Here is a 20,727-nt window from a genome sequence, read left to right on the forward strand (position 1 = left end):
TCTCTCTCTCTCTCTCTCTCTCTCTCTCTCTCTCTCTCTCTCTCTCTCCTTTAATTTTTCTGTTTCTCCCACCCTTTTCCTCATTACTTCCTCATCCTCCTCATTCAGACATGCATTCCTTTCTTGTTACATGTTTTTTTCTCCTCTCCCTTCACACACTTACACACACACACACACACACACACACACACACACACACACACACACAAACATCCATACATAAAAAAATAAATATACAAAAGTGATTCAAACCAAAAAAATTATTATAAATCTCTCTCTCTCTCTCTCTCTCTCTCTCTCTCTCTCTCTCTCTCTCTCTCTGTCTCTCTCTCCTTTAATCTTTGTTTCTCCCACCCTTTTCCTCATTACTTCCTTCTCCTCCTCATTCAGACATGAATTCCTTCCTTGTTACATGTTTTTTTTCTCCTTCACACACACACACACACACACACACACACACACACACACACACACACACACACACACACACAGATACATGCATATATACATAAATACATAAATCGACAAAAGAATGATTCAAACCATACAAATGAAGAGTATTCTCTCTCTCTCTCTCTCTCTCTCTCTCTCTCTCTCTCTCTCTCTCTCTCTCTCTCTCTCTCTCTCTCTCTCTCTCTCTCTCTGTGTGTGTGTGTGTGTGTGTGTGTGTGTCGTGTTATCATGAGAACTGACCTCTCGTTTACCTGCGGATTAAAGCGGTCAATGTACCCATGACCCAGCCTCAAAAAACGGCAGCACTGCAAAACACAGCTACCACATTTTGTGGTATTTATACAAAGTCATTGTCATCATTCCACTAGAACAATATTCAAAGCCCCCTATACATCCTCATTATAAATTTATATAAGTGCACTATTATGAAGTTTCATTTCACGTTAATCTAACAATAAGACAATAATTGCTGCTTGTACACTTGGCATCGCCGCAAAAGGGAAAGCCCCGAAAAGGGCACTGTTAGTATTAAACACCGAGGAAAAGTAATTGTTTAAGAGGTTTGCAATGTGTTGGCTGTCAGTCACTAGTGCACCGTCGCTGTTTGTTAAAGGTCCAACTCCACTTCTGATCGCCTTTCTGTTGTTTATGTAACTGAAGAAAGATTTCGGATATTTTTACAGTTGGCTGCAATATTTTTTTCATATCTACGCTTTGCCTAACATACTAATTTTTTTACTCGTCGCCTGGCATCATTATAAAGTCTAATGTTTTCGGGCGTGCTTTGTTCTTTCTTTAACCTGTAAAGCAATATTCTCTCCTTGACGGAGTGTTTAATTTCGCTATTAAACCGAGGTGGGCTTTTATTAGTGTTAATTCGCTTCTCGCACAAGGAGACGAATGCGTTCTGAGTGAGTAAATTATTTTTAAAGCATAGCCAGGCTTCCTCTACATTACCGTCATCTGATAGTTGTATTTCTGTTAGTTTTTGTCGGATTTCTACGAAGTTAGCTCTTTTGAAATTGGGCACCTTTACTTTATTTTCAGTCACTGATGTTTGAGCTCTAATGTCGACGCGCACTAATTTATGATCGCAAGAACCGAGGTGTTCTCCTACCGTGACATTACTGACTAGGTTATCTTGGGTCGTTATAACAAGGTCGAATATGTTATTTTGGCTTAGATAATTTTCTTCTAGAAATTCGATCATTCTATGTGACTCGCCTTCTATACCTGACAGTGTCGCCCAGTCGATATGGGAGAGGTTAAAGTCTGCTAATATCAGTGAGTCGTTGTTATTAAGTAACTGTCTTAAAACGCTGTACATTGCAAGGTCGTCATCGAATGATTGCCCAGGAGGCCTGTAGGTGACAGATATATTTAAATTGGCTTTTGCAATGTTTACTCGCACGCACAAATGTTCAACGTTACTGTTTCTTGGTGTTTTGTCAGTGGGTTGCAAATAGCTTTTGACAAAAAGGGCGACACCACCGCCTCTACGGTTTACACGATCTTTGTTGAAGAGTCTGTAGCCATCTATGTTGTATTCGGAACTTAAATCAATATTTGTGGTGTCTATAAATGTTTCGGTTATAGCAATTATGTCAAAATTTTCTGTTAGAGCAAGACATCTCAGTTCATCAAATTTGTTTCTTAGGCTACGCGCATTGAAACTAAGGCCGGTATTATGACACTTTCGCTTCTCACATCAACTATTTATAATGGTCAAAGAGGGGGTCGGTCGGGTTCTAATGTGTTTCTTTGGGTTCACTGTAGAAAAGAAGGGTCACACTCTCACCAGGGTCATAAAACTACTACTGGAAATGCCTACAACTCTTACGAAAGCCTTGTCAAATTTGTGTTCTTGGCTGACGAAATGTTTTATAATACGACCCTAAGGATTTTTAAGTTATCTAGAGGCTTCGTAATAGAGATGGTGGTACTTGCGGGATCACGGTTACGGGTTTGTTGCGATGCTTGGCGTCTGTTTACACGGGCGGGGTGGAGGGAGAGAAAGGGGAAGAAGGAAAGGGAGAGAGAGAGAGAGAGGAAGAAGGAAGTGAAGGGGAAAAATGAAGGAAGAGGGGGAGATAGATGATAAAGGAGGAGAGAGAGAGAGAGAGAGAGAGAGAGAGAGAGAGAGAGAGAGTATAGGGGAGAAATGAAGGAAGAAAGAGGGGGAGATAGATGATAGAGGAGAGAGTACAGGGGAGAAATGAAGGAAGAAAGGCGGAGATAAATGATAAAGAAGGAGAGAGACAGAGACACAGAGAGAGAGAGAGAGAGTGTATAGGGGAGAAATGAAGGAAGAAAGAGGGGGAGATAGATGATGAGAGAGAGAGAGAGAGAGAGAGAGAGAGAGAGAGAGAGAGAGAGAGAGAGAGAGAATGAGAATAAGGGAGCTAGGGAGAGAGAGAGAAAGAGAGAGAGAGGGGGCAAAGTGTAGATAGGTAACAGTTTCCCGTGTCATATGGAATCCCTTCTATCGCCTGTGTCTTGTCCCACACACCCAGGCGCTGCCGTGACGGAGACCTGACTCGTGGGGCACCGCCTGTGTCTTGTCCCACACACCCAGGCGCTGCCGTGACGGAGACCTGACTCGTGGGGCACCGCCTGTGTCTTGTCCCACACACCCAGGCGCTGCCGTGACGGAGGCCTGACTCGTGGGGCACCGCCTGTGTCTTGTCCCACACACCCAGGCGCTGCCGTGACGGAGACCTGACTCGTGGGGCACCGCCTGTGTCTTGTCCCACATACCCAGGAACAGAGGCCTGACACATTGGGCGCCCGCGCTGATAACGACCAAGACTGGAGACCGGACCAGGAGTGGGAGACATCACGAAGAGTCACACGAAGATAGATAGGACAATTTAGGTCAAGGAATGCTGTATAAAGGACATAAGGAGTGTGTCACTTTAATAGCGGCGATGATATTGTGCTTGGTTCAGTGTGTTAGTGAGGATGGGCTATCACTGGTTAGCTGGTGTTGGTAGAGCGAGGCACCACCACAGTATAATATATCAAGTTACTTATATTACAGCAACACTTACAAATTAACTCGTCCCTTTCCCTTCAAGCAACAGTTCTAACACCTTTAATTTAATGATTGAATGTTTCCTTGAAATGCCAGAATTTTCTCTTTTCTCCACTCCCACACGATCTCAGCGTGTAACGAAACACACGAGGAATTAATCCAGACAAGGAAAGGTTTTACCGGCGCCGGGGATCAAACCCGCGACCAGTGTAACGGGAGAGGCACTCCTTTACCAGTCGGCCAAAGAGGTATCCACCCCTGGCTAAGTGAGTTATGGAAGGCAAGTCAGCATTACATCCTTCCTTCTTTTTTCATTTCCTTGTTTTCTTTTTGACCCATTTGCTCTGATTCTTCGTTTTTCTTCAGTTTTCTCTCTCAACCATTCTCTCTCCTCCTCCTCCTCTCTGTCTATCTTCATCCTTTCCTTCCTTTTAATAAGTCTTAAGTTATCTTTTACTTGACATTCTTTCTGGTCAAATCTTGCATCTCGTTTTCCTTTTGTCCATTCTCTCTCCTCCTCCTCCTCCTCCTCTCTGTCTATCTTCATCCTTTCCTTCCTTTTAATAAGTCTTAAGTTATCTTTTACTTGACATTCTTTCTGGTGGTCAAATCTTGCATCTCGTTTTCCTTTTGTCCATTCGCTCTCCTCCTCCTCCTCCTCCTCTCTGTCTTTCTTCATCCTTTCCTTCCTTTTAATAAGTCTTAAGTTATCTTTTACTTGACATTCTTTCTGGTGGTCAAATCTTGCATCTCTTTTTCCTTTTGTCCATTCTCTCTCCTCCTCCTCCTCCTCCTCCTCTTCCTCCTCTCTGTCTATCTTCATCCTTTCCTTCCTTTTAATAAGTCTTAAGTTATCTTTTACTTGACATTCTTTCTGGTGGTCAAATCTTGCATCTCGTTTTCCTTTTGTCCATTCTCTCTCCTCCTCCTCCTCCTCTCTGTCTTTCTTCATCCTTTCCTTCCTTTTAATAAGTCTTAAGTTATCTTTTACTTGACATTCTTTCTGGTGGTCAAATCTTGCATCTCGTTTTCCTTTTGTCCATTCTCTCTCCTCCTCCTCCTTCTCCTCCTCTCTGTTTTTCTTCATCCTTTCCTTCCTTTTAATAAGTCTTAAGTTATCTTTTACTTGACATTCTTTCTGGTCAAATCTTGCATCTCGTTTTCCTTTTGTCCATTCTCTCTCCTCCTCCTCCTCCTCCTCTCTGTCTTTCTTCATCCTTTCCTTCCTTTTAATAAGTCTTAAGTTATCTTTTACTTGACATTCTTTCTGGTGGTCAAATCTTTCATCTCGTTTTCCTTTTGTCCATTCTCTCTCCTCCTCCTCCTCCTCTCTGTCTTTCTTCATCCCTTCCTTCCTTTTAATGAGTCCAAGTTATCTTTTGCTTAATTAACGTTTATAATTCTTTCTGGTGGTCAAATCTTGCATCTCATTTTCCAATCGTACATTCTCTCTCCTCCTCCTCCTGCTGCTCATAATCCAGTTCCTTCTATTCTCCTTTCTCCTTTATTCCTTTTTCACTTTTCCTCCTTCTCATTTCCATTCCCCTTCCCCGACTTTCCTCCATTCTTTCCTCCTCTATTCTTCCTTCATCTCCTCTTCCTCCAATTCTTTCTATATCCGTTTCTCCTTCTTCTCCTTTCACTCCTCCTCCTCCTCCTCTCTGTCTATCTTCATCCCTTCCTTCCTTTTAATAAGTCCAAGTTATCTTTTGCGTGACATTCTTTCTAATGGTCAAATCTTACATCTCATTTCCTTTCGTTCATTCTCTCTCCTCCTCCTCCTCTGTCTATCTTCATCCCTTCCTTCCTTTTAATAAGTCCAAGTTATCTTTTGCTTGAGGTTCTTTCTAATGTGTTTGTGGTGCCCGGCTCTGGTCATCAGTTTGTTTCGTCGCTGTATAATTGTCAGTCCTAGTTAGTTTTGTCACTATAATTGTCAGTCCTAGTTAGTTTTGTCACTGTATAATTGTCAGTCCTAGTTTGTTTTGTCACTGTATAATTGTCAGTCCTAGTTTGTTTTGTCACTGTATAATTGTCAGTCCTAGTTTGTTTTGTCACTGTATAATTGTCAGTCCTAGTTTGTTTTGTCACTGTATAATTGTCAGTCCTAGTTTGTTTTGTCACTGTATAATTGTCAGTCCTAGTTAGTTTTGTCACTGTATAATTGTCAGTCCTAGTTTGTTTAGTCCATTGTTTTGTCACTGTATAATTGTCAGTCCTAGTTTGTTTTGTCACTGTATAATTGTCAGTCCTAGTTTGTTTTGTCACTGTATAATTGTCAGTCCTAGTTTGTTTTGTCACTGTATAATTGTCAGTCCTAGTTAGTTTTGTCACTGTATAATTGTCAGTCCTAGTTTGTTTTGTCACTGTATAATTGTCAGTCCTAGTTTGTTTTGTCACTGTATAATTGTCAGTCCCAGCCAGGCGCCTCTTCCATGTAAAGATATCGGCAGCTTCAAGCCTTGCCGATATCTCAATCCGTACATGAATGTGAATTAACCGAAATTCTAGTTAATGTCTGCATGGTGCTCTCTCTCATAATGCTGCTTTAAATTTTCAATCTCACTCACAATCCGGGGTTAGTAATATATTTTGTTGCCATGAGTTAACTCCCCGTGATGGCCAGTTTCATGCACTATACAAAAGTAATTTTACTTTCGCATAGCTATAATTCTGCACCCATGTCTAAGCGCCAATTTCACAGTTCTCCATGACGGGTTAGTAAGCTCCCAAACCAGTACCAGAGCCTTCAAAATTTCCCTGTATAGTGTCTGGTGTTTATATTCAAGTTCACAAATTTGACGAAACTATACAGGAAAGGTTTTATATATTCATGATATGAAGGAAAGGGAAGAGAAGGAGATGAGATTGAGAGACGAGTGAGCCGAGATCCTGCTTATATTCAAGTTCACAAATTTGACGAGACTACAGGAAAAGCTCTGTGTTTATGATATGAAGGAAAGGGAAGAGAAGGGAGATGAGATTGAGAGATGAGATCCTGTTTATAATCAAGTTCACAAATTTGACAAAACTATTCAGGAAAGGTCTTGTGTGTTTATGCTACGAAGGAAAGGGAAGAGAAGGGAGATGAGTGAGCTGAGATCCTGTTTATATTCAAGTCCACAAATTTGATGACACAATACAGGAAAAGCTCTGTGTATTTAGTGTGTCATCGAAGACCGCGCCATTTTGAACAGTATGGGATTCTATAGCTTGGTTCAGGAGTGTTACAAAGATTGTGATGGACTGTGGAAGCGGCCCTTAATGTTCCCTTTTCTAATATGCCTCTCTGTTTTTGCAGGATGCCGCGGACGGACCATGCAGAGGACTCATCGCGACGACACCAACGGTTTGGTTAAGTGGGTTCTCTTGTGTGTGCGTCTGTGTGTGAATGGCAGGCCTGTCGTATGATTGTGTGTGTGTGTGCGTTGGCGTTATGCCTTCGCACTATTATTTTGTTAGGATGTATTTTTGTGTGTGAACTTTTTGCACGTAATCTTTTTTTATACCCATAGCTAGCGTTTGTTTGTGTAGCAGTGTTCCGGGAGATGGACGCCAGGGGACATGGGCTTGGGGAGGCGCACATGACCTCCTCTGTCCGTGATCTCTTCAGCTGGGGAGACCGGTAAGCATTTTGATATAGTTGTGTGGATAATGGATATTGTTTTTTACAGCTAAAGAAACCACTCTAGGGCAACCAGAAAATAGGTTTAGAAAAATGCTGTTAACCCCTTCCCGGCGGCAGGGTAGACGTATGTTTTACCCCCCCAAAAAATAGTCTGTATAGACGCTGTTGATGTTCATCTGTAGTGCGGCCTGATGAACGAGCCTCCCATACCCACTTAGCCAGTGGGGTACCTCTTTGGCCGACTCGGTAAGGAGTGGCTCTCCCGTCACGCTGGTCGTGGGTTCAATCCCAGGCAGCCGGGGAATACCCTCTCCTTGTCTTGATTAATTTCTTGTGTGTTTCGATACACGCAGAGGCCGTGTTGGGAAATAGAAAAAGAGAAAATAAAAGCCCGGGGCATTACATATGTACTACCTCAGAAAAATAGTCTCTATAGACGGTGTCGATTTTCATCCATACGTGTATATATAGATTCCCCACAAGTGGGCATTCCAGATTGACGTCTATACAGTCACCCCTCAAATAGTACGGTTTCCAATAGCTCGGTTTCGGTTTTATACGGATTGTCATAGAAGATCTTTTAGAGGGCCGACTGTATATAGACCATGCTACTCTCTAATGTGGGCAAATGAGAGCAAACGTCTATATACAGACTCGCTGACAAAGTCCCAATTTCCAAACTTCTCTATATAGATCCTCTGCCGGGAAGGGGTTAATCACTGCTCCTTCAGAGGCAAAAGTTATGAGCTGCCAAAAGGGAGGTCAGTTTCGGGAGGAGAGGTGTCTCGATACGTCATTCCTCTTGAGAGAATTAAAGTCAAAGGCAGGAGGAAATATAGACAAAGGAAGGCTGCTCCAGAGTTTACCAGTGTAAGGGATGAAAGAATGAAGATACTGGTTAACTCTTGCATAATGGGTTTGGACAGCACAGGGATGAAAGAATGAAGGTGCTGGTTAACTCTTGCATAATGGGTTTGGACAGTATAGGGATGAAAGAATGAAGATGCTGGTTAACTCTTGCATAACGGGTTTGGACAGCACAGGGATAAAAGAATGGAGATGCTGGTTAACTCTTGCATAATGGGTTTGGACAGCACAGGGATGAAAGAATGAAGATGCTGGTTAACTCTTGCATAAGGGGTTTGGACAGTATAGGGTATATGTAAGAATAGTATTTGTATATGTGAAATTTTTTTTAAAGGAGTATATAATGTTAGGAATTGCAAAAATTAATATATGCTTAATAGGAGAGATCAGTGATGATTTGACCATTTTTTAGTTTAAGAAAAATTCAATTATGTACATGAGAGATAGAGATGGAATTTATACTTTCTTAAACATACTTAAAACTACTTATCCTCCCTAATTTCTATCTTTCCCGTACTTAATTAAATTTTGGCATTACAATTTTGTTGACCTTAACTGGTGGTGGTGGTAGCAGCGGGGGTCATGTTTCTTAATGGTCCCTCCAAGCGAGAAAAATCACCCCGCACACAAACCATTTCATAATATATATGAAAGCATTTGTGATCAGTTTAGGTATAATCTATTTTGGGCAGTTTAGGTATAATCTATTTTGGGGAGTTTAAATCATGGCACAAATTTGGCCCGTCGCTGCTACACGGTAAAGCCACAAATTTGGCCCGTCGCTGCTACACGGTAAAGCCACAAATTTGCCCCGTCGCTGCTACACGGTAAAGCCACAAATTTGCCCCGTCGCTGCTACACGGTAAAGCCACAAATTTGCCCCGTCGCTGCTACACGGTAAAGCCACAAATTTGGCCCGTCGCTGCTACACGGCAAAGCCACAAATTATAGCCGGGAGCATTCTGGACCATCTAGAAAAGCATAATTTAATTCATGATTCACTGCATGAGCTCACAAAGGATAGGTCTTGCCTTGCCTTACTAACCTGTTGTCCTTCTACACTAAAGTAATCGAGGCAGTTGACCGAGATGAAAACTATGACATATTGTATCTAGATTTCAGTAAAGCGTTCGGCAAAGTTCCCCATCACCGGCTATTACTAAAATTACAGGCTCACGGCGTAGCTGGTAAAGTTTTGAACTGGATCAGGGCGTGGCTTAGTGGTAGGAAGCAGAGAGTTCGAATCAATGGTAGGAAATCTGAATGGGGCAGTGTTACGAGTGGAGTCCCTCAGGGGTCGGTGCTGGGTCCTCTGCTTTTTATTATTTACATCAATGACTTGGACACTGGAATTAGTAGTGATGTCAACAAGTTTGCTGATGACACCAAGATCGGTAGAGTAATCTAATCAGACAGGGACGCTAGCGTTCTCCAGGATGAGCTTGACAGACTATGTGATTGGGCGGGGAAGTGGCAGATGGAATTCAATGTCGGGAAGTGTAGCATTTTGAGTGTAGGCTGGAATAACCCCTCACACAATTACTCCTTAAATGGCACTCCTCTAAGCAGGTCTGGACGTGAGAGAGACTTAGGAGTCCTAGTGAGCGCTGACCTCCGTCCTAGGGCTCAATGCATTCAGACCAAAAATCGTGCCAACAGAGTACTTGGTTTCATCTCAAGGATCGTGAGCAACAGGAGCGCTGAAGTCATCCTCAAACTTTACTTAGCAGTAGTTAGACCTCATCTCGATTATGCAGTTCAGTTCTGGTCCCCCTACTATAGAATGGATATCAAGGTGTTAGAATCTGTACAGAGGAGGATGACAAAGATGATTCAGGGGGTGAGAAACTCGCCTTATGAAGACAGGCTGAAGCAGTTAAATCTACACTCTCTAGAAAGGCGAAGGTTGCGAGGAGACTTTATCGAAGTCTATAAATGGATGAAGGGATTTAATAAAAGGGATGTCAATAAGATTTTGATAGTAAAAGAGCCAGGTAGGACGCGTGGCAATGGTTTAAAGTTAGACAAATTCAGATTCAACAAAGACATAGGCAAGAATTGGTTTACTAACAGAGTGGTGGATGAGTGGAACAGGCTTGGGGGCCATGTTGTGGGTGCCAATACCATAGATACATTCAAGAAGAGGTTAGATAAAGCCATGGCCTTGTATAGCCTAACCAGCCTATTTTTGGGGGGTTTAAATATCAAGGCACAAACTTGACCCATCGCTGTTACACTGTAAAGCCACAAACTTGACCCATTGCTGCTACACGGTAAAGCCACAAACTTGACCCATTGCTGCTACACTGTAAAGCCACAAACTTGACCCATTGCTGCTACACTGTAAAGCCACAAACTTGACCCATTGCTGCTACACTGTAAAGCCACAAACTTGACCCATTGCTGCTACACTGTAAAGCCACAAACTTGACCCATTGCTGCTACACTGTAAAGCCACAAACTTGACCCATTGCTGCTACACTGTAAAGCCACAAACTTGACCCATTGCTGCTACACGGTAAAGCCACAAACTTGACCCATTGCTGCTACACTGTAAAGCCACAAACTTGACCCATTGCTGCTACACTGTAAAGCCACAAACTTGACCCATTGCTGCTACACGGTAAAGCCACAAACTTGACCCATTGTTGCTACACGGTAAAGCCACAAACTTGACCCATTGCTGCTACACGGTAAAGCCACAAACTTGACCCATTGCTGCTACACGGTAAAGCCACAAACTTGACCCATCGCTGCTGCCGGGTTAATGGAGCAGCCACCTGTGTCTGAGCCAAGATGTCTGGATGTCTCCGCTGCTGCCTCTCCACATGTCTGAGTCTCCCTGTACTTCCAGCGTGTTGTCCCAGCTGGAGAGACACGTCGATGGAGGCGGTTGCGTGTGTCGTCCCTTGCCTGTATCCTCTGGCGTCCAGGTAAACAATGATAATGATTTTGATAATACCAATAATAGTAATGAATATAACAATACCAATAATAGTAATGAATATAACAATACCAATAATAGTAATGAATATAACAATACCAATAATAGTAATGAAATGATAGTCTGTCAAATAACGAGATCATTAAATACTGTTGCTCTTGTATAATTTTCATAGTGTGTCTAATTCTCTGTCACTGTCTCCTGGGTTGTGTCTAAGTCGGTCTTGTTCTTTCAGAGGCGCGTAAGTGGAGAGCATCGGCGCAGCGCGGGAGCAGCACGTCAGGGTGTAGGGTGTTTGTTTAGCTGGTGTAGGGAGCTTAGGGTGTTAGGGTGTTAGGTGTAACACCGGTTGGCTCTTTCACAGAACGGGTGTAATTCCGTTCTGCGTTTGAGTCTTCCACCTTCAGGCGGTCTCCCTCCGAGATGTCTGAAGTTTTTTTGTCGGTTTTCTCCGTAGGAGGAAGCCGACTCTAGCTACTCTGGCCTCTCTTCCGGGGGTCAGAGCGGTCGGGCTCTGCTTGGCCAGGCGTTAGTCTTTCGCGTTGTCTCCGCCGACGTTTTGCCAGACTCTTCCGTAAGGTTGAGCCTGGCTTTTTTATTAGGTGGATCAGGCTGCCTTCTTCCAAGGAGTCTGATGGGAGTGGAGTCTTTTTTTTGGTGTATGTCTGTGGGTGCTCAGTGGGTAAGGGCGGGTGGGGTAGAATGGTTGGTGGGCTGGAAGTGGGTTGGGGGATGAACCTTCTGGGATTTGGGTTGTGTCGAGCCTTACCGCCTGGTGTGTTGGGTAACCTTCACGCCAGGGGGGGGGTGCCAAGACCATATCCATTTCCTGGGGCAGGGCGATTCCCCTTTCCCATGCTAACTGGCCCTCCTCCGTCTGCCTCCCCAAACCCCCGCTGAGTGCTTGTGTGTGTTATTTTTATTTAGGATGTCTTTTTTTTGTATGCCTTTTTCCCGTGTGTTTATACCCAATAGCTAGCGTGTGTGTGTGTGTGGCAGTCCGGAGGCGCGAGGCAGCGAGGACATCACATCACGTCACTACGGTATATCCACGGTATTTGGTTTAGTGTGTGCTGTGTGTGTTTGTGTGTGTGATGGCAGGCCTGCCGTGTGTTTGACCTTTTGCTGTGTGTTGCTGTGTGACTGCTAGGATTTCATTTCTATGCATGTTTTTTTTCCCCATAACCCCCTTCCTCCCTAGCTCTTTAGCTGTTGTCCCTGGCGAGGCGCTGGGTGGATGCTGCCGGGCGATCAACGGCGGTGGCGGTGTGCAACGCGGGAGCTGCTGAGGTTTGGGTAGCACTACGGTGCAGGTTATGTAGGGTGTGTGAGTTTTTTTTTTGTGTGAGTGTCTTTTTTTTGTGTGGGGTGTTAGCTAATCACTGTGTCAGGAAGGCATGGGCGTGGCCGTCTGTCCATCAGGCCGACGGGCGGGTGTGCCACCTGGCAGTCAGGCTAGCAGGTGACAGGCAAGCTATCTGGTGGTCAGGCTGTCAGTCGGGCCATCAGATAGGTAGGCAGGCCACCTTGCGGTCGGGTTGTCGGGCGGGCACCCCACCCTCGGTCAGGTAGGCAGGCAGCAGCGTCTATGCTGAGCCGTGCGGCTGCACGAACGACGCCGGAACCCGTGCGCTACGTTCCGCCGCACTGACGCTCGTCGTACCTCTGCTCGCACGCTTGGGCGGGTGGGGGCGGCGGATGGGCGGACGGGGGCGTCACGTGGGAACGGCGGACGGGTGGTCGGGCGGTTAGGGAGTCGGAGCAACGCTTGAAAGACGCGCAGATAGATGTCAGATTCTCCCGTAGGGAGGTCTGGCAAGGTGATAGTTTAGGCGGCGGAGTTGTACGCGGGCCAGTCTGTGTTACAGCTTTGCCGCCAGGGTAGCTCCTTCCGAGCTGCCCAAACTGAGGACCAGTTTTCCTCACAGGAGGAGGCTGGTGGGGCCTAGGGTGTTAGGGGTACAACGGTTGGCTCTTTCACAGAACGGGTGTGTTCCGTTCTGCGTTTGAGTCCGCCTTTGGGCGTCTCCCTCTGAGATGTCGGTTAGGATTTCTTTTTTTTATATGTCCATGTGTGTAACTGTTGCCTTTTAGCCTGTTGTGTTCCTGAGCAGCAAGAAGAGGCGGCTGTGGTGACCCGCCCGATGCGGAAGGCTTCTGGGCCCTGTCGGCGGGGGCGCACCTCTCTGGCTGACTGGTTGAGGGAGGGCTTCTCGTCTGGCCGGCTGCAAGTTCAGTCCCAGGATTGAACCCATGGCTTGCCAGATGGAGGGCTGCTCCTTTGACCAGGTGGCCGGGGAGGTGCCCCCTCGCTGGGCGGGGTCTGGGGGCCCTCCGTCTTGGGGAGGTCGCTGCAGCAGGAGGAGGTAACTACTGCTGGTTTTGTAAGGCATTGTGGTTGAGAGCACCTTGCAGCTGTAATGCGAATTTCGTTCCGTAATAAACAATGTACCACCATGCTGCCTGTCCTTCCTCCCTCCCAGCACTGTGTATGTCTGTGCGTGTGTGTTGGTTAATTCTCCCTCACAGCACTGTGCGTACGTCTGTGTGTGTGTGTTGCTCTGTCTCTGTCTCTCTCTCTCTCTATCTCTCAATCTCTCTGTGTCTCTCTCTCTCTCTCTCTCTCTCAATCTCTCTCTCTCTCTCTCTCTCTCTCTCTCTCTCTCTAGTTAGTTAAGAACAGGTAACGTTTGCCGTGAAAAACTACAGTATACATAAGACTCTACAATATACAGAAGACTCTACAGTATACAGAAGACTCCTCAATATACATCCCAACTCTCCACGGCCGTTGCTGCTCCACCCGGGCATTACCACATCCACCCGGGTCCACAAGAAACCTCCACGGCCGAGCTTCAACCACAGAACACACCGCTACCGTTGATGAGGCTCCACGCCCCGGACCACAGCCATGTTAGCCTCGAAAATAGTCCTCGGCACACTTATTCTGAGACGTCCTCGTGAGTGAGTGTCCTAATTACCTTCATGGATGATGTCGCAGGTATCCAGTGGTTCAGGTGTGACGTCAGATATTTTTGTTATTGTGTCGTAATTATCCAGTGATTATTTCAAGAGTCCCTGAATGTTCATCTCACACAGTTTGTCTTTGAGTAAAAACACTGATTAATATCCATGATCGGTTAGGTTACGAACTCTGGATTTCGGACTGGAGAGCTACACAACACCGGTCCTCCGCTGAGTGGTTGATTGCCTGGTCTACCGGCCCCTGGAGGAGTGGTCGATTGCCTGGTCTATCGTGGATGTGAGCGGTTGATTGCCTGGTCTACCCCTGGATGACGTGGCTGTTCCTATGCAGGGGAGGACTCACACATGTGATAAGGTAAGGTTTTAATGGCTGGGTTCACAAGAGGCGTAGAGATCATGATAGATGACATTTTGCTGGCACATAGAAGAGGAACATGACCATAGATTAACCCGGTACCAGTGATGGGCCAAATTTGTGGCTTTACCGTGTAGCGGTGACGGGCCAAATTTGTGGCTTTACTGTGTAGCAGTGATGGGCCAAATTTGTGGCTTTACCGTGTAGCAGCGACGGGCCAGATTTTTGCCATGATATAAACCCCCCAAAAATAGATGATACATAAACTGATCACAAATGCTTTGAGATATATTATGAAGAGGTTCTTTGGCATGATCACAGAACCACTGCATATGTGTTCTGCTGGAGGAAGACACGGCTGACTCTTGTTGGGAGGAGATGTAGCATGAAGGGTTCTAGGAGCGGCGAGATATCCTTGTGGTCGGGGCACCTGTTCATTATGAGGAAAGTACCGTACCTGTCTTACTTTGTGTAGATGCTTCAGGCTTTGCACCATAGGCCTGTATAATGCAAGAATGTCACCCTGTAGCTATCCCATCTTCATATATGCCGATGTGCGGAATCAAATTTATTATTATTATTATTATGCAGTGAGGTCATTGACAGAATCTGAAAAAACTCTGCCCTGATGGAGAGTTAGTTGCTATAGTGTTTGGGGTCGAGAGATTCCATTCCCAGCTGTTTTATCTAGGTTTTATCTAGGTCTGCCAACTGGTCTCCTTTCCTCTACCTTCATTCTACTCTGTCTTCCGGCCAATGCCCATCAATGCCAAGGCTTCCTGTATACACCTCAATGTTTTCCTAGGTCTGCCAACTGGTCTCCTTCCTTCTACCTACAATCTCTTTCCTTCCCTTCCCTTTTCTTCCTTTCCTTTTCCCAGCACTGTGTCCTCCCCTGCTCTCTTTACATGTTCAAACCATCGGAGTCTTTCCCTTCTGAGCACTGTTTTCTACCTCCAACCTCTCCACAACTCCCAGCACTGTGTCCTCCCCTGCTCTCTTTATATGTTCAAACCATTGGAGTCTTTCCCTTCTGAGCACTGTTTCCTACCTCCAACCTCTCCACAACTCCCAGCACTGTGTCCTCCCCTGCTCTCTTTACATGTCCAAACCATCAGAGTCTTTCCCTTCTGAGCACTGTTTCCTACCTCCAACCTCTCCACAACTCCCAGCACTGTGTCCTCCCCTGCTCTCTTTACATGTCCAAACCATCAGAGTCTTTCCCTTCTGAGCACTGTTTCCTACCTCCAATCTCTCCCAGCACTGTGTCCTCCCCTGCTCTCTTCACATGTCCAAACCATCAGAGTCTTTCCCTTCTGAGCACTGTTTCCTACCTCCAACCTCTCCCAGCACTGTGTCATTAGTGTCTTTCCTTCTAAGCACTGTTAGCACTGTGTCCCCTGATCTCTGTACATGTCCCAACCATCAGAGTATTTCCCTTCTGAGCACTGTTTCCTACCTCCAATCTCTCCCAGCACTGTGTCCTCCCCTGCTCTCTTTACATGTCCAAACCATCAGAGTCTTTCCCTTCTGAGCACTGTTTCCAACCTCCAATCTCTCCCAGCACTGTGTCCTCCCCTGCTCTCTTTACATGTCCAAACCATCAGAGTCTTTCCCTTCTGAGCACTGTTTCCTACCTCCAATCTCTCCCAGCACTGTGTCCTCCCCTGCTCTCTTTACATGTCCAAACCATTAGTGTCTTTCCCTTCTAAGCACTGTTTCTTACCTCCTACCTCTCCCAGCACTGTGTCCTCCCCTGCTTTCTTCACATGTCCAAACCATCGGAGTCTTTCCCTTCTGAGCACTGTTGTCTACCTCCAACCTCTCCCAGCACTGTGTCCTCCCCTGCTCTCTTTACATGTCTAAACCATCGGAGTCTTTCCCTTCTGAGCACTGTTTCCTACCTCCAACCTCTCCCAGCACTGTGTCCTCCCCTGCTCTCTTTACATGTCCAAACCATCAGAGTCTTTCCCTTCTGAGCACTGTTTCCTACCTCCAATCTCTCCCAGCACTGTGTCCTCCCCTGCTCTCTTTACATGTCCAAACCATCAGAGTCTTTCCCTTCTGAGCACTGTTTCCTACCTCCAACCTCTCCCAGCACTGTGTCCTCCCCTGCTCTCTTTACATGTCCAAACCATCGGAGTCTTTCCCTTCTGAGCACTGTTTCCTACCTCCAATCTCTCCCAGCACTGTGTCCTCCCCTGCTCTCTTTACATGTCCAAACCATCGGAGTCTTTCCCTTCTGAGCACTGTTTCCAATCTCTCCCAGCACTGTGTCCTCCCCTGCTCTCTTTACATGTCCAAACCATCAGAGTCTTTCCCTTCTGAGCACTGTTTCCTACCTCCAATCTCTCCAACACTCCCAGCACTGTATCCTCCCCTGCTCTCTTTACATGTCCCTGCCAAATATTCCCCTCTCCCTGCCAAATTGCACGCTCTCTCCCTGCCTCTATCCCTGCCAAATCACACACTCTCTGCCTGTGTCCCTGTCATATCTCTCCCTCTCTCCCTGCCTGTCCCTGTCAAATCTCTCCCTCCCTGCCAAATCTACCCTTCCCTCCTTACCTAACCAACCTTACCCTAGCCTAAGCTACCCTAATCTAACCCCTCTCTCTCTCTCCCCATCAGGTCGGCAAGCCCGTCCATGGTGAAGAAGCCTTGCCCTACCCGCGCTGAGGTGACCCGTGTGGGCAACGCTACCATGGACAGAGGCTGTGGCTGAATGGATAGTGTGACGGCGCCGCGTTCAGGACGATGCGAGTTCAATCCCCGCCCGGTGCCACCAAGCTGGGATTTTTCAGCCGCTGCCGAGTGGCTTAAAACTACCCACATGCTGTCCTGAAGACCACCTATCAACCCGGACTCTAGATTCTAGGATTAAAGATGAGCTCCGGGAGGGCAGCATGAGCCAATGCAAGATGGCGCCACTATAAAAACTCGCCTGCGCCAGAACGGGCTGGGCCATACCATCAGGCCCCTCCAAAACAAGCCTACTGGTGCCCAGGGAGAGACTGCCCAGGGAGAGACTGCCCAGGGAGAGACTGCCCAGGGAGAGGCTGCCCAGGGAGAGGCTGCCCAGGGAGAGACTGCCCAGGGAGAGACTGCCCAGGGAGAGACTGCCCAGGGAGAGACTGCCCAGGGAGAGACAGCCCAGGGAGAGACAGCCCAGGGAGAGACAGCCCAGGGAGAGACAGCCCAGGGAGAGACAGCCCAGGGAGAGACAGCCCAGGGAGAGACAGCCCAGGGAGAGACTGCCCAGGGAGAGACTGCCCAGGGAGAGACTGCAGGTAAATAGACAGTACTAATAGTTCATAATAATAATAATAGATGAAAATATTAGAGTTGTTTATTTTATTAATTTATTTATATATTTTTTTATTTATATTTTTTCATTCATTGCAATCATTTCTCTACAATCACACCCAGCCTCTCTCCCCCACCCCATAGGTCTCCCTGCCGACTGACCCTGCCCCCACACCACAGCCATCGCACCGTCGGAAGCTTCATTCAAGGCCACAGCATCAGCAATCACAGTCCACTCCACCCACCTGGTCTCCAAGCTACGGTCCCTCCCTCAATCGGTCTCCAAGCTAGTGACCCTTCCTCGATCACTCTCCTCAAATCGTAGGTTCGTGTGCCTGGTGGTGGTTTCTAAGGAGGTCTCTCGGTCTCTAGTCGTAAAGTAAACGTTCCTCTGTATCTGTGGTCTCGGAACCGGTCTCCGTGTGCTGTTAAGAGAGATATGATGGTTTTAATGAGTGGTTTCTCCAATCCTAGGTTCGTGTGCCTGGTGGTGGCTTCTAAGGTGGTCTCTCAGTCTCTAGTTGTAAAGTAAACGTTCCTCTGTCTGTCTGTGGTCTCGGAATCAGTCTCTGTGCGCTGTTAAGAGAGATATGATGGTTTTAATGAGTGGTTTCTCCAATCCTAGGTTCGTGTGCCTGGTGGTGGTTTCTAAGGTGGTCTCTCGGTCTCTAGTCGTAAAGTAAAGGTTCCGCTGTCTGTCTGTGGTCTCGGAACCAGTCTCTGTGCGCTGTTAAGAGAGATATGATGGTTTTAATGAGTGATTCCTCTCCTCCCATCCTATAAGTTTGTGTGGTAGTAGTAGTAGTAGTAGTAGTAGTAAAGTCTGTGACCAAACTAATAATTAAAAGAAAAGAAAACCAATATCCGGCAAATCGAGGGTTGAGTGTATTATTACTAACTCATTTTATTATTAGCATTATTAATATCACTGCCTCTCTCCCTGTTGAATCTAACTCCTCTCCCTGCCTCTCTCCCTGTTGAATATATCTCTCTCTCCCTGCCTCTGTTCCTGTAGAATGTAGCTCTCTCCCTGCCAAATCTAGCTCTCTCTCTGCCTCTGTCCCTGTTGAATATCTCTCTCTCTCCCTGCCTCTGTCCTCTGTCTGTTGAGCTGGCTGTGTGGATCTACCACTGGCAGCAGAAACATGAAGCAGGAGCAGACACCCCTGCCGGCCTGTCAGCAACACTCCTGGCCACTGACCCGTCATGTTCCCCAACGTCATGGCAGCACTCACTGTCCTGGCATTGGAACGCCAGCACTCGTCGAGCGAGCAATTACTCTCCCCGCCTCTGAGCCACCTATAGACTGCCGAGTTGCTCGCTCGGCTCAGCTACGGGCTACTACTGGGCGCCTGCCCGGAGGGCCCGTGCCTCCATCGCTGCTCGACGATTGTTACCCGTGTCTGTGGCGATGGCGGAGACTTCCCCCACCCCCGTCATGAGTTAAGTGCTCGTCCCCTCTTACAGGGCCGCCTTTTGCCCAAAGGCCCTGTCCCCTATTAAGGGGTAAATCTTTTACTACTACTGTCCTGGCTGTCACCCATCACAACATGAGTGTGAGAGGTCTGTCTCAACGGTGCGTCGCCTCAAGACTTCAGGGTTGGCAATGATTAAATCAAAGTGATTTAATCATATTAAATCATTGATTTTTTACTAAAAACAATTATTTTTTATATTAATTTTTTTCATTTTTTTTTTTTTAAGTATTCCATAAGTTAAACGATGTGCTCCAATGATGGTAAAGTAAAACAACCTATTCATGTGCAATGATTCATTTATTCTCTTCAATGCAGTATACACACACACACAAAAAAAAAAAAAAACTACATTATTATAAATTTATAAATAGGAACTGACAACTGAGATGAATTAATCCTTGAAATATGAGTGAGTAGTAAAGTATATAGGCCTATCCTGGAGAAGAGATATCATTTCTATGTTGCCTAATCTACGTAGCTATCAATGTAATACAAATGGCAAATATTTATGTAAATTAAGGAGATAGAATTTAAGATGTGTGATTCCTGATTGCTGAATTTAAGTGGCAGAAAATATCTGAAGGATTCTTTAATCTTTCTTTTTTACATCAAAGGACGCAGCTCAAGGGCAAGAAAAAGAGTAAAAAAAAGCCCACTACTCACTGTTCCTCATTTCTCTGTACAGTACCTCATGCTGTAATAAAGTTCTGTTTCTCTGGCTCTGTGTATTTTCTCTACCTCACAGTTCTTCCCTATATAGCTAGACCTACCTCGGAACTTTTTTATCCTCGGTCTTCATCAGCTGTTCCTCATTTCTCTGTACAGTACCTCATGCTGTAATAAAGTTCTGTTTCTCTGGCTCTGTGTATTTTCTCTACCTCACAGTTCTTCCCTATATAGCTAGACCTACCTCGGAACTTTTTAATCCTCAGTCTTCATCAGCTGTTCCTCATTTCTCTGTACAGTACCTCATGCTGTAATAAAGTTCTGTTTCTCTGGCTCTGTGTATTTTCTCTACCTCACAGTTCTTCCCTATATAGCTAGACCTACCTCAGAACTTTTTAATCCTCAGTCTTCATCAGCTGTTCCTCATCCCTCCTTACCTCACAGTATATATATAAGTTCCTGTGGTTTCCTTAGTTTTCATAATCTAAATTTTCTCTTTTTTGTTAATCTCTCGGTTTTTTTTCTTCTCCTTTTTCTATCTTTCAGTAACTTAATATACTGCCTATTTGGATTCTTCTTTTCTTCCTTTTCTGTCTAAATTTTCTCTTTTTTGTTAATCTCAGTTTCCTTTTGCTTCTCTTTTTTTTACATTTCAATAACTAATTCATTTACTGCCTATATATTTGGATTCCTCTTTTCTTCCTCTTCTGTCTAAATTTTATCTTTTTTTAATCATGTTCCTTTTTCATCTCCATTTTCTACCTTTCAATAACTAATTCTTCTTTTCTTCCTCTTCTGTCTAAATTTTATCTTTTTTTTAATCATGTTCCTTTTTCTTCTCCATTTTCTACCTTTCAATAACTAATTCTTCTTTTCTTCCTCTTCTGTCTAAATTTTATCTTTTTTGTTAATCTCTCGTTTCCTTTTTCCTCTCCTTTTTCTACCTTTCAATAACTAATTCTTCTTTTCTTCCTCTTCCTTTCTCGTCTCCTCCATCTTCCTTTCTATTATTAT

General features: G+C 45.5%; 2 protein-coding genes and 2 long non-coding RNA genes across 13 annotated transcripts; 2 read left to right on the forward strand and 2 right to left on the reverse strand.

Moving 5' to 3' along the window:
* Positions 1 to 2,618: 2,618 nt before the first annotated feature.
* LOC126980570 (trichohyalin-like) lies at positions 2,619 to 5,669 on the reverse strand. Of its 3 annotated transcripts, none has more exons than XM_050830644.1 (2): positions 3,172 to 5,669; positions 2,619 to 3,047 (listed from the first exon to the last, which is right to left on the reverse strand). In XM_050830644.1, the coding sequence occupies exon 1, from the start codon at positions 4,830 to 4,832 to the stop codon at positions 3,759 to 3,761; it is 1,074 nt and encodes a 357-aa protein (XP_050686601.1). In that variant the 5' UTR covers positions 4,833 to 5,669; the 3' UTR covers positions 2,619 to 3,047; positions 3,172 to 3,758. The 3 variants fall into 3 exon arrangements, with proteins under 3 accessions (XP_050686601.1, XP_050686600.1, XP_050686599.1); XM_050830643.1 differs by having other exon boundaries at positions 2,619 to 2,985; positions 3,048 to 5,669; XM_050830642.1 differs by having other exon boundaries at positions 2,621 to 3,109.
* An 8-nt stretch (positions 5,670 to 5,677) lies between these two features.
* Positions 5,678 to 12,536, forward strand: LOC126980571 (uncharacterized). The gene is made up of 3 exons (XR_007733369.1): positions 5,678 to 7,112; positions 10,837 to 10,915; positions 11,162 to 12,536. It is a non-coding gene; the product is annotated as an uncharacterized LOC126980571 (long non-coding RNA).
* A 126-nt stretch (positions 12,537 to 12,662) lies between these two features.
* On the forward strand, positions 12,663 to 18,427 carry LOC126980572 (uncharacterized). Of its 2 annotated transcripts, XR_007733370.1 has the most exons (4): positions 12,663 to 14,266; positions 16,895 to 17,553; positions 17,714 to 18,043; positions 18,195 to 18,427. XR_007733370.1 is itself a non-coding variant. In XM_050830645.1 (3 exons), exons 2-3 carry the CDS (start codon positions 17,178 to 17,180, stop codon positions 17,728 to 17,730), a joined length of 393 nt encoding a protein of 130 aa, XP_050686602.1. In that variant the 5' UTR covers positions 12,663 to 14,266; positions 16,895 to 17,177; the 3' UTR covers positions 17,731 to 18,427. The 2 variants fall into 2 exon arrangements, 1 of the variants encoding a protein (XP_050686602.1); XM_050830645.1 differs by having other exon boundaries at positions 17,714 to 18,427.
* On the reverse strand, positions 15,318 to 16,523 carry LOC126980573 (uncharacterized). 7 transcript variants are annotated; one of them, XR_007733374.1, is made up of 4 exons: positions 16,438 to 16,523; positions 16,178 to 16,348; positions 15,726 to 15,910; positions 15,341 to 15,511 (listed from the first exon to the last, which is right to left on the reverse strand). It is a non-coding gene; the product is annotated as an uncharacterized LOC126980573 (long non-coding RNA). The 7 variants fall into 7 exon arrangements; XR_007733371.1 differs by having other exon boundaries at positions 16,178 to 16,266; positions 16,356 to 16,519; XR_007733376.1 differs by having other exon boundaries at positions 15,318 to 15,414; positions 15,815 to 15,910; positions 16,178 to 16,519.
* Positions 18,428 to 20,727: the final 2,300 nt, after the last annotated feature.

The sequence above is a fragment of the Eriocheir sinensis genome, chromosome 44, assembly GCF_024679095.1.
Source record: "Eriocheir sinensis breed Jianghai 21 chromosome 44, ASM2467909v1, whole genome shotgun sequence".
NCBI classification, from domain to species: Eukaryota; Metazoa; Arthropoda; class Malacostraca; order Decapoda; family Varunidae; genus Eriocheir; species Eriocheir sinensis.